The sequence below is a fragment of the Vespula vulgaris genome, chromosome 1 (genome assembly GCF_905475345.1).
Source record: "Vespula vulgaris chromosome 1, iyVesVulg1.1, whole genome shotgun sequence".
Taxonomy (NCBI): Eukaryota; Metazoa; Arthropoda; class Insecta; order Hymenoptera; family Vespidae; genus Vespula; species Vespula vulgaris.
Genome location: NC_066586.1, coordinates 8,341,784 through 8,355,899, shown reverse-complemented (window position 1 = coordinate 8,355,899; position 14,116 = coordinate 8,341,784). Strand labels below are relative to the sequence as shown.

Below are 14,116 nucleotides of genomic sequence, written 5' to 3'. Positions count from 1 at the left end.
TTTCGTGTCGAATAATACTATGATGACGATTATGGTAATAACGAACACACGAAGACAAAGAGAAATAAAAATATAAAGACGAAGAGAAAGAAAAAGAGAGAATTACATTTTTAAATTTACCGTGAAAATCGAGGACAACGTAGCTGTAAATTAAATATATCTTTGTAATAATAGACGTCCTCCTTTAACTTTTATATATTATAACAAACAAACGACGTAAGAAATACGAGAAAATTAATACAAAAAAAAAAGAGAAAAAAGAAAATTAAAATAAACAGAAAAAAAAGAGAGGAAGATAAAACAAAAACACAAGAAATAAATTAAATTAAAACCGTCCATGTCTCGAGGACACATTTTATCGTTTGAGGGAGAGGCGTAACGAAAATCGATTCTACACGCGTTCGAGTAAGCGAATACGAGAAATCGTTATTATGGTACTTCGCTGTAATTAAAACTTCCGGTGGCGAGTTTACCCTGCGTCGCGGTCACCTTTAATGTTCTCCATGAAGTAACAACAATACGATCTCGCGTACGCGGCACCTACTTGTTTCTCAACCTAGCAAAACGGCAACGTAAGCATTAGATTCGGTAACTTTATATAGGCTGCCTTGTAATCAGAGCTATGACGCGTGCAACCTACGTATGTATATTATATTCATGCACACATTTATAATGTCTATGAATGCGAACGATTTTCTGTCTACACCACACAAACGCACGCATATATCATTCATGGTTTGATTTTAAAAAGAAACACTTTATACGTATTCTGAAGGACTTGATTTTTTTTCGTTCTTTTTCTTTTTTAATCGTATCAATAATCTAATAATTTAAATAATAATATCTTGTATCTCGTGTATAATCAACTATAGAAAATGTTGAAATTCAAAATTGTACGTTTTATGTAAATTTGTCTATCACGACAAAAGTATATTGGAAAGAGCATATTCGAGAAAAACGTTATAGCTAATATATAGAAAGTAAAAGTAATCTACGATTAGATCCTAACGATTCACCATGAGGAAATTAATCAGGTTCATCCGGTAGCCGATAGTGCTTGCTCATGAAACATAATGCTCGTTCTCCTCTCCGATTATGCATCGCTCGACGTAATCGCCATTAGTGGAAGTTCTCTCGATCGTACGAAAAGAAAGAAAGAAAGAAAGAAAAAATGTTCTCATCGAGATGAATCTTTAGAACGATCAGCGAAACGAATTTTTGGTATATAATTTCTAGCTTTTATGGATTATCAGAATTTCTAACGAGTAAAAAATCTGGAACGACGAGTTTAAAGTATTTACGATTACACGAATGTCTTTCCGAATAGAATATAGATTATAGTTGAGAGTCATGTTTATCAAGGAAAACGATCGATGTCCTGGAAAACGATTTATTTTGGTTTAGGACAGAGACTCTACGATTCTTTTGAACTTTCTTCCGTTGTTCCCGTATATTAATAAAGTTTGATTATACGAAGGAAAAAATTAATGATTCGATTCCTTATATCCTTCGTAGATTAAAAATCCATTAAAACACTCATTGATATTGAATGAAACTTATAATACAAGATAGATGTAAGTGAATGAAAAAAAGAATTTACCTTATCGCAACGAAGCCATAAAATAATCGAATTAGGATAACGCAAGGGACCACCCAATCCTGACCCACCAGCCAATCGTTGTGTTTTTAAAATCTCACTATGTGTAAGTCCGTATTGCTCGAAGACTTCCAAGGATCTGTAAAGAATTATGAGCGAAGATGTAAAACACAAAAAAAAAGGGAAACAAGATGCAAAAAAGAAATTAATAACATTTATTTATTCCTGGTAGTACGATTACTCGAACTTAAAATTGAATAAATATCTTTGTGTGAAAAATTTATACAAGACACAAATTCATTTCTATTCGTTTCTCGAAAGGAAGAAATATTCTTATACACGTGTAAGATCTAATTTCGACATTCGAAATGGCGAACTATTTTCCGTTTCGTGTTTAATAAAAGATAAGCATTCGAAGTGGGAGCCGACGGTGCCACTTTAGCCAAAATTAGCGGCTCTCTGTCCTTCCGTGACCTGGCTACCTAGATCATCTACTATACATCGCCTAATTTCACTCTTGGACGAAGAGTTAAATGTTTCAACAATGGGTTCCTTATCGTCGGTTGTTCCAAACACAAAGTTTTTTTATTTTTGTGACAATTAAATTATTGACATTTAAAAAAGGAAAAAAGGAAGAAAAATTAAAAGGAGAGAATCCATTTAACGATCCGATCTATGAAATGGAACGAGGTAAACGACCGGCCAACGTCAATCCACCTAAATTTATTGGCCTAGGTTATAGAGACTTCCTTCGCTTTGGAAATCGTACTTCTCTGACATCATCGATAATACCAACGGCTCTTTCTCTCGTCTTACATTTTATTCTCGTTTCCCTCTTCAAGTAGGATATTCAGTAAAAACGAGTCGTTTCTCTCCGGTCAGAACTTTCCGAGTTTGTTTTTCTTACATGATACTATTCTGAATTTAGGATTTTCGAGAAGTAAGCAAAGAAAATTCCAAGAGTCAACTACTCTGGAATCTTATCTGTTAGGTCTTATCCGATCGAGTATTCCGTATTAAGATTTTGACAACGAAATAAAACTTTTACGTATGATATTAATAAGATTTAAGAAGGAGTTATGAGAGAAACAGAGACAAAAAAATTATTTGGACGCGCAGCTGCTAAAAATCGAGTTCAATCGAGTTCAATCGAGTTCAGTCGAAAAAGAGAGAGAGAGAGAGAGAGAGAGAGAGAGAGAGAGAGATTTCGTACGTATAAGGGTACTCTCTTTCTCGGACTCTCGTTCATTCCCATGAACGTTGGAAAGAAAGTCTTCCGCCTCGTGTTACTCCGAAAAATTCGAAGGTTGTCGGAGAAGCTGAGACCAAGTCGTCCTCGTTTCCAGCTGTCGTCAGAAGTCAACTCCTTGGGAGTCTCCTCCTTGAGAGTCGTCGTGCGAGTCGTTGCTGTCGTTCGTTTTGCGATCGACATCAACGAAATCCGATCAACTGCTGGAATCCGCCGAGCAACGAGCAAAAGGAGTCACACTTTTGGAATTTTTCGAAAGCGTTTCTTCGATTACACGCTGCCTCTTACCTTCGCATGTTTCTTTTGGACTTTTTAAGAACATTTCTTGTTTCATTTTTCTTTCATTTATTTTTTATTTGTTTCTTATTTATGAAATATTTTCAATCAGAATTAGATATTCAACGAGTTTTACGTACGTTAGAGAAGCTTTCGAACGTTAATACATGGATAAATCATTCGATTTAACTCCCTTTGATATCTATAAACGAAGAAGTAATCTTTTACAGAGATATCTTCATTTATAGACAACCCGATACTTAATTCTATTTTAAGAAATTACTCATTACGATAATTCGAACATTTATCAACTAAATTGTAAGTATTCCTTCTCTTCCGGATCAAAAACACTTTCCTTGTATGAAAAAGAAAAAAAAAAGTTATAAAATTATTTACAAAGATTTCTTTTTTTTTCTTGATTTACTGCGTCTCTGAATTATTTATCAACGACTCGAGCTAATATATTAATCCGAGTTAACGCTTTAAACGTATCTGTATATCTCGAATATAATCGAGTCGATTAAAAAAATGAAAGAAAAAGTATAGAGAAGCGTGTAGTTTGGCAAACACGCGCTTTCGTTCAAAAACGTCCTCGTTCAGACGGTTCTAGATTAATTAAACGCTGACTCTTGTGAAATGGCGAGCAGAGATACCGGTATCGCTCAACGCGAACTCTTCGAAGGCGACTTTTATCGTCGATGCTGACCCATATCGATATCGCTGGGTCCTCGTTTCGTTCGTTCTTTCTCTCCTTCGAGCTACAAGTCGTCCAACAACGTTGTTGTGTAATATCTCTCTCTCTTTCTCTCTCTCTCTCTCTCTCTCTCTCTCTTTCTCGGTGGCCGTGTAATCGGTAGGAATTGGAAAAGGCGCGAGGTGGGAGGGCCATGCCAAGTGAATGGAAAAGTCGACTTTCTCTCGGACAACTTAATCCACAGGATACACCTTTCCAACGTATTCCTCCCACGACTATCCCACTCCTGATTTTCTGCAAACAACGATAAAAGGGATTCCTGTTTCGGTAAATTTGTCAGACGAGTCGAACGCGGTTTTTTTTATATTTTACTTTATCCATGGCTAATTCCGAATTTATCGCTTACCAGCCTCCTCTCTTTATAGATATTTCTTCGCGGATAAAATTCGTCGACCGGTTGCTTCACCTTTTCCATTTTTTTTTCTTCTTTTTTCTTAAAAGAAATATTCGCAACATTCATTCATTTGATATCTAAAGTATAAGCATAATAACTACGTAGTATCGACATTTAAATTTAAAAAATATATTCTTTTAAATAAATCGATATACACCGATCGATAATCTTTTGAAAAATCTTTTTCATTTAACTTGCAACTCTCTTATTACGAATATATCAACGAATTCTTTTATTTGGAGTATTCAATAAAATACATTAGAATATCAAATAAAATATATAATATAGTATCAATTATAATTTAAATTGTCCGAATGATTATTATATCATATAACAATTATTAATGAATTATATTTAAATAATAATTAATAATTATTTATTAATTATATTAAATAATTATTCGAATAATTCAAATAATACGAATAAAAAAAAAAACATTTAAGAGACAAATTCAGTAATTAACTGATGAGAACTGAACGCACATCTCCGTTATACGAAAGTGAGTATGCGACCAGCATACCAACCACGGAAGCATCGTTTAACGTTGGTACTATTATTGGAGTGCGGGTGGAATTACGTTACCCTTGTCTTTTATTAGCCAACCGCACAGTTGCTCCACCAACGAGGAAGCTGACGAAGACGACCAAGTCGATTCTCTCTCCCTCGGTGTTCGATTTTCTTCCCACAATTCTAGCTCCCGTAGGATGACTAACGTCTGCCGGTTTCTTTGGCATCAATCCAGGATCACTCCGAGGGATAGATAGATTTTAGCCACGAGGCTTTCCCGTCTTGTCTCAACCTTGGCCAAGCAGGTACTCCTGTCATTGCCACGTGGAGTCTACCTCCCTCTGAGAGGCCACTGCTCTTTCCAAGTTTCTTTTTTCGAAATGTACCGATTTACTTGTCACGATAGCAAATGCTAACGGCGTAGCCTTTGAAAACCCTCGGGACAACACCCGTTTCTACTTTTCTATCTTTTTTATTATTCATCTCTCTTTTTTATTCCTTCATAAATTATTATATATTACGAGTAGTTTAACTCTCGAACACGTGGGAGTTAAAGAGTCACTCGGTGATAATACATTTCTATAATTTCAGACTTTTAAATTTCATTCAGTGAAATTGAAAACGAGCGATCCTTTTAAACGTATCAACTTTTTTCTTCTTATCTATGGTATTTGTCTCGTTACGTTTATTCTCATTCAATTTTGAATCTCGGTTTCATTACTTTTTGATGAATAGAATCTTGATTCTTCTATTCGTGGATTAATTAAATGGATAATACAAAGACGATCGTAATTTAATGTTAGATTCAAGTATTAGTGGCCGCGAATTATTTGACAACGAAAGAGTAACAAGGAAACGAATAGTTCGTCTCGAGCACTCGATAAATTACCTAGACTTTATATTTTTAGAAAATGCCATCCTAACTATCATAGAACGGTAAAAATAGATAGCAGTACTTCTAGCGAAACGGCACTCGCTGGCCAGAGAAACTGGATCGTCGCCTATTCGTAATAACGTGTCGACATTATATGCTACAACAATGTGCTACAAAATCGTTTCATAAATTGCATGTATTTGCAGAAATTAATTATTCAATACTCTAAATAAAATATTTACTAATATATATATATATATATATATATATACACACACATATATATATAGATGCGCGCGCGCGCCTTCAATAAGATAATTTTTAATAAAAGAAAATACATATATGCAACAATTAACATTTCTGCCATTAAAATTAATCTTAAATAAATAAATAAATAAATAAATAAATAATAATAATAATAACAACTACAACAATAACAACAACAACATTATTATTATTATTATTATTATTATTATTATTATTATTATTATTATTATTATTATTATTATTATTATTATTATTATTATTATTATTATTATTATTATTATTATTATTATTATTATTATTATTATTATTATTATTATTATTATTATTATTATTAACACTAGTTAATAACCATTTTGCACCTGTTCTTATTTATTTTTGTATAATGCATCAATTCGTATCTAATTTCATTTAGTATAATTCGAATCAACTTTCGGAAAGGTTGCATTATGTAAAGTTTTTAAGATACTTTAAAATTTTTTATATATTCTTTAGATTTTCGTGTTGTCTGCTTTCCCCTTCTTTTTCTTGTAATATATATATATATATATATATATATATATATATATACGCTCGCACGCGCGCGTGTAATTTTATAATAAAATCAAGGAATGATGAAATTATACTTTGTTGGAGAGGAAAATGTAAAATTTACTCAACTGACTGAAACGAGTAAAGCCTTTTTGCTTCCGTTTCATATAAACTTGACTTGACGAAGAACTTTGTAAAAGCTCTTGATAAAGAAGGTCAGGCCTTTAATCATTTGACAAAAAATGTTTCTCAGGTTGAATGAAGGAAAGCTAAAGGAAGATAAATTTATTAGGCCACAAATCAGAATATTGTTGAAAGATCCAACCTTTGATGCTAAGCTCACAAATCTCGAGATAGCTGTTTGATCCTCTTTCAAAGCCATTGTTAACGGCTTTTTAAGCCACAGAAAAGAGATAATAAATATATTTCTATAGTGACTATGATCTATTGGACAACTACAAGAACATATGGTGTAGAATGGTCAATAAAAATTCAATTTTTATATTCGCACCTTGACCTTTTTCTAAAAAATAGTGACAAGCAGGGTGGATGCTTTTATCAAGATGTCTTCACCATGGAGTATTATTACGAAGAACACTAAAATCCTTCGATGATGGGCTTTTCAAGGAGACTGATGAGATACCGTACAAAAGGAAAGCTTCGTCATCGCATTTCTTCAACGAAAATTAACATTAAACTTTGTAAATATTAATATCACATGGATTATTCTAATGCTTTTGTTACTTTATATAATTGTTTTAGGTTATCAAAAAAAAAAAAAAAAGGAAAAAAAGAAACATTACGCCTGTTTTCTAAATACTATGATCTGTTCGTATTTAAAATAGTCAATGTTTGCCAATATCGTATTATTTTTTTTCTATTAGTACTCTATATCCTAGTGATGTAATTTTTCCACTAAATTTGACACCCTCAAATTAGTTAAATTTATCTATTTACAAATCAGATACAGAAAAAGAATTTCAATTTATTGAACAGCGTAATAATAACATAAAAGTACGTAAAAAAAATTCTTATTTGTCGAAAATTAAAAGATCAAGTAGCAAGAAGATTTTTACATCGAATTTACGAAAAAGAGAGGAAAACAAAAAACAAAAGAGGAAAAGATAGATTATAAAAAGAATTAGAATAGACAAAAACTTTTATAACGAAAAACCCTTAACGATTCCTCTGTTTCTTTCTCTCTCTCTCTCTCTCTCTCTCTCTCTCTCTCTCTCTCTCTCTCTCTCTCTTTCTCTTTCTACAAATGGTTATCGTAAACTCATAAGCACGTTGTACAAATATCGGTAAAAGATTTCAATTTATTGAACAACGTAATAATAACACAAAAGTACGTAAAAAAAATTTTTTTTGTCGAAAATCATAAGATCAAGTAGCATGAAGATTTTTACATCGAATTTACGAAAAAGAGAGAAAAACAAAAAACGAAAGAGGAAAAGAAAGATTATAAAAAAAAAATCAGGATAGACAAGAATTTTTATAACAAAAAACCCTTAACGATTTCTCTCTCTCTCTCCCTTTCTCTCTCTCTCTCTCTCTCTCTCTCTCTCTCTCTCCCTCTCTCTCTCTCTCTCTTTTTCTTTCTACGAATGGTTATCGCGAACTCATGAGCACGTTGTACGTACACGGCCATAGGAAGGATTTATCGCAACGGGTGTTCACCTGTAAGAAAAACGCGAGTGGAAAGTGGCCTTTTGCACGGAGCCGCTCGTAAAATCCTAATCTCGTATTATCTGCCGCGTACGTTCTCCTTGCATATTTTGTGTTAACGGCATTATGCTTCTCGGGCCGTGCGTCGCGAGAAATCGACACATAGACGCAACAAACACACACACATACACACAGAGACAGAGAAAGTGCGACATAGAACGAATCACCGAGAGAGAATCGAACGCAACACGGTTCGCACAGTTATCGTTATGGAACTTACTCTGTGTCGTGTATGATGCCGATACCGTTCAACGACTTTTCATTTTTTTCCTAATCATTTCGTTTATCTTTATGGGTTATAAGTGACATTTTTCTTCGATATGCATAAAGTAACAGCTTTGTCAATTCTTACCGTAACAAACGTGGTTATAAGCATTAATTTACTTTCGGGTCTGAATCAATGATCATTCTAAAAAATTATTCAACATTGTATTAACTTTTATTGATTGTCGAGTATTGCGATCGATACTCTAAATAGCATTTTTATAAACACTTCAAAATGTAAAAGACAAGATATCACCTAATTCAACGAAATCTGAATTTTCTTTGACGTAATCGTTATCAATGATAAGGAGTCATTCATTCTTTGGCAAACGAGAAAGACGATACTTGTTCGTGTAATAATACTTTTGAGTAATGATAAAAGTTTTATCGTATTAATACATAGGATTCAATTTTTTAAGTGGTTCGAGTTATGTGACTATTTGTTTACTTACATGTATATCGTAGAAAAAAGTTTATACAATTTAACAAAAATATAATCTTTATATCGTAGAAAAAAGTTTATACAGTTTAACAAAAATATAATCTTTATATCGTAGAAAAAAGTTTATACAGTTTAACGAAAATATAATCCTTATGTCGTAGAAAAAAGTTTATAAAATTTAACAAACGATAGAAACGATCGAGATAAAGTTAAATATACTGTCCATGATGTAATACATACGCGATACAGGATCATCAGAAAAATGTTTATTTAATCAGATAAAAAAAATTACACGTACTTATTTATTCTCCATTTAACGTATAAATGTACTTCGACGAATGAGAAGAGAGGAAAATAAATAAGAAAAAGAAAAAAAGAAAAAAGATCTCAAGCTCGCGTAAAAAAAAAAGCGATCATAGTGAAAAGCGATCGCTTCGATGATTTTAATCATTCCTGACGCGGACGACGGTTGGATCGAGTCTCTACGATCAAATCACGACTAGAAAGAGCCTTTATGTATCTCAGCACGAGCTAGGTAACAGAGAATGTCATAAATTATTATATATTGGCGACGTTATTTGTCGCGCTAAATTAAATAGCAAAGCCAACAATCTACTTTATGAGTCAAGTCAACGGAATCTGGTAAGCCATTATTATTACTCGAGCAACTATACAAAGGAAATAATCAGAACTTATAGTAGGTGGATATAGACATGCAGAGACATATATATATATATATTTAATAAAGATACGATTAAGTTACCTTCAAGGTATAAAGAAAAAAACAATATAAGAAAAAATAAACTAAAATATACCGTAACGTCGGTGAGTTGGCAAAGAACGTAGATCAGAAGCCAAGAAGCTCGGACAAAATTGCTAGAAGGTGTCTACCCTTCTACTCAAATGATTTCTTCGTTACTACGTAAGAAAAAAAGAGAGAGAGAGAGAGAGACCATTATTATCAGACAGATCGAATTCTTTCTACGTCGCGAAACTTTCGTCTATGTATGTGTATGCTTCGTTCGAACCAATGGAATTATTGGACGATCCATTCACTCCAGGGACCTGAAAGCATGCCTTTTGTGGGTCAGCCAGGGCCCTGGCTCGCACGGCCGCTTGTTACGCATGCTTACTCGCGCTAAATGGAAATGAAAAAAATTTTATTTTCACTCCGACCAAAGGCAGGAGGGCCCTGTTCTGTTGCTTCGCTTACTTCTATACGTTGAAATTAATCGACCAAATTCTTTCAATTCAATGCGATCTCGTACGAGCATAGATATATATACATACATAAATACATACATGTATACATCCAACATATATAAATACATACATATATAAGTTAGATCTCTCAAGAGTTGCTTGTTGTCTTTTATTACCCTTTTGTGATCGTATTATGCGGGCATAATCATTTTCTTCTATGATCAATCGATCATACGATTTGTCATCCATTAATAGTCATCCGTATATTGTATTAATTTAATTAACTTAATTATTTAACATCCTTTAATTATAATCACTCACATTCATTTCTTAGTGGAAGTTATCCAATACCTACAGTTATCGACTCGTCGAAAGACCTCGAGAAAGTTGTTCGAGTAAGTGAAATAATAAAAATCATTTGGTGCAGTTACGTGTGATCGTAAAAAATAACATTAAATTGAAGTCACGTATATCGATGCATTACAGATCGACAATTTCATTGTCGTGTTTCGCGTGAAATGTCGCGTCTCGCTAAGAGATCACCTTGCGTGTCAACGTTATCCTACCAAGTACAAACCAAGTTATCTGATAACTGTGCGAACCTTGACGCACGAAAGTATCATTTTTACGGGTCAGCAATGTTGTGAAAAATGCGATTAGAAGTTGAATCGAGCGTGAAACAAAACGATACGAATAATAAACGAATCGCTTCCGTACGAGGACTTCGAATACTTCCGAAGAATTCCTTCGTTTATAGCTTTTTTTCTTACAATATAAAAGAAAGAGATACCAAGATAATAAAGTACACTCGAGAGAAACCCACATGAAATATCGCACGAATTTACGACTTTCAAAACATCACTTTGTTCTCGTAAAAACGTAAATATGTAATAATAATCGAAGATTGATAATTATTAGAACATTCGACTAAAACTGTAAAATATAATATAATCAAAACTTATAATTAATCGCTACTGTGCTTATCGTGTTCTTTTTTTCCTCAATTGATGTGTATTTAAAAAAAAAAATTACGATTAAACGAACGTTCTTTTTTTTTATTTTTTAAATCACGAGTGTTAAAAATAAACTATTTAAATCTTGTCAAATATTTCATTTTTAATCCATCTCGTTATTTTTGATCGATCGTATATAGATTAAATTCGATCTCATCATCTTCTAAAATTTTTCTCCAAGAAAATCGAATCGACATTCTCAATCTGAAATCGTAGTTATCGCATACCCCGATCGTTATGGAATTTATCAGCTGGAACACGCCCTACCGGAACGTTACGTAACGGTGCTACGCGCGATGTAGTTCCTCGTGTTTCTCCTGGAACATTTAAACAGTATATTCCGTTCTGTGTCACACGTATATGTACATATATGTATATGCACGCGTCACGTTGCAACACCCACTCGTTCCTAGTGCGACAACAGTTTTGCAACTAAACGTTAACGGTAATTTCCTATTTTCTTCTCTTTCTTTTACGTCATTCTATCGGCTTTGTATCCGATTATAATCGTAATCCATTAATAAAATCGAATCAAATCAAATCAATTTTTTTTCCCATAAATACGACAAAACTCCCTCCACCGCGCTCTTTCTCTTTCTTTGTATAAATATTCTCCAAAAAATCATCGAAGTTCAGATTGTATTTATTCTTATTATCATTTTTTCCGATCGAATAATAGTTTACATAGTCATATGAATACATATATACATAAGTATCTGAACGAGTAGCGAATGCAAGATTCAAGAAAAAAAAGAAAAGAAAGGAAGGAAAGAAGATTGAACGTTCCAAATAATTATTGATAACTATACGATGTTTAAATTCTATCGAGTAGAATATGTATTAATTTAATAATGGATCTATTCGATTGAGATGCGTCGCTTATGATTTAATGATGTAAATGATCGTTGTTACTTAATAATGATCGGTCTTGTGGTAAAATGAGATTTAATTGATGCAATACACGCACACACACATATATATATATTTTATATATAATATATATACATTCTATATTATATATATATTTATATAATATATTCTATACTATATTATATATATATATATATATTCTACATCGATCTCTCTCTCTCTCTCTCTCTCTCTCTCTCTCTCTCTCTCTCTCTCTCTCTCTCTCTCTCTCTCTCTCTCTCACGTACACACACACACAGACACACATAATAAACACATGTGCGCGCCCGTGCGCGTATTATAATCTAGAGAATTAGGTAATGGAATTATAGGAAATATTACGTTATCTGTCAACCATTACGATATATTGATCGTAACGCTGACGTAGAGCTAATTACTTCGATATATAAATATACTTCTTATATCATATATAAAATGTATAAAAGTGAAAAAAGCACAGGAATTAAGAAGTAGTATTACGTTGAATCGTGTCTTCGAATTATTTTTAGACGTTTCTTAGAACGTTTGAAAATATTTAAATAAAAACTTGTCCACAAATGAGCGTGACGATAAAAACATATATCGAACTCTTCGGTAGTATGTTTTCATTTTGTTTTGATCGTTACACGTGGCACACCCCACGCGTTGTTATTCGACGGAAATATTCCGACCACCCTTAAAAAACATATCTCTAGCTGTGGATATGAATACGTCCGTTGAAAAAAGCAGAGGTCGATGACAGCGATGCTGCTGCGTACTTAACGTACGATTAAAAAGGAGTAACCAAAAGATGAAAAAGGCAACGTGTTTACTATCGATCCCACCGACTTTGAATTTACGATCTTCCTTCGATTATTTCATCGTACCTACTGTCAGTTAATATCAAACTTGATTACTTTACGAAAATCTATCGTAATTAAATGAAATAGAAAAAAAAATGAAAACTAAAATGAAAACGAAAAATAAAAAGAAAAAAGAAAAACCAAAATAAAAATAATAATGCAAAAGTAGCTGATAATAATACCAGCGATGTAAACAATTATGGAATTGCAACATTAGCAGAATCAAGTTTAGGTTTGCAGATCGTTCGATTTTATCGCCAATGAAACGGATACTCGAGTACCGGTTTCTCCTATCTAAAGTTACCTTTGATAATGTAGATATTCAATCGCACTTGAAAAAGTTGAAAGCGAAACAATTATAAAGGTTGCATAAACGGTTTATCGATGTTTATTCAGAAAATTCTATGAATTAATACGATGCATTAATAAAAGAAAAATAGAAAAGAGGAAAAAGAAAAAGGAAAAAATGAAAAGGATCATTCTTGGAATATCCCTTTGAGAACATTCGATTTGTTTTCTTATCCTTAAAAACTCGATCGACGAAATGAATTCGATCTTTTAACCAATTAAGCCTGATATCGAACGAACTCTTAAGCAAACGAGAAAAATAAAAGGGAACAAGGAAGAAGAAAGAAGTAAGGGAAGCGAGGAAAAAGAAAAAATAATTCAACGACTCTCGATAAGGGAACGGGAAAAGGACACCCTTCGTTCTCGAACGCAGGAACAAGTTTACAATAACAAAAAAAAAGAAAGAAAGAGAGAAATAGTAAGAAGAATAATCACTTAATCCATTCCACCCTCTAATGTATTGTATATCGGCCAAAAGAGGAGTGCCTTGAATCGAGTAAATCGAACGTGAGAAACGTGGCCATTTTACTGCGTTATGGAATACGAACTTATGTGCGTTTATGCTTTATGACAGCTTAATGTCGTCTAGACCGGATAGAGAAACCGGGTATATTCGTCAAATATTATCGGCGATTATGTCTCGTGAAATCGTCTCGTATTTAGGAAAACTGCCGATTCTAGTGTGTGCATGAAGAAAAGAGAAACGTTAGACGGCGACTCTAGAGAACGGAGGGTAGTTTCGAGTCGATGAAAGTCTTTCATATGTATGTATCTGTGTATCTCTCTCTCTCTCTCTCTCTCTCTCTCTCTCTCTCTTTCTCTCTATGTATCTATCTATCTCTGTCTCTTTTTTTCTCTCTCTCTTTCTCTCTGTGTGTGTAAATTCGAGGATTCGGAGGAAAGAGGAGGGGAAGTAGTGCC

The 14,116-nt window shown here is 33.2% G+C and overlaps 1 protein-coding gene across 1 annotated transcript in view; it reads right to left on the bottom strand.

Annotated features, from left to right (window-relative positions):
* LOC127072305 (tRNA dimethylallyltransferase) overlaps positions 1-14,116 on the bottom strand; it is a 104,125-nt gene that overhangs the window by 30,050 nt on the left and 59,959 nt on the right. Inside the window, exon 4 of the mRNA XM_051012655.1 lies at positions 1,601-1,736. Coding sequence (XP_050868612.1) covers positions 1,601-1,736 — 136 coding nt within the window. The remainder of the gene's footprint in view (positions 1-1,600; positions 1,737-14,116) is intronic.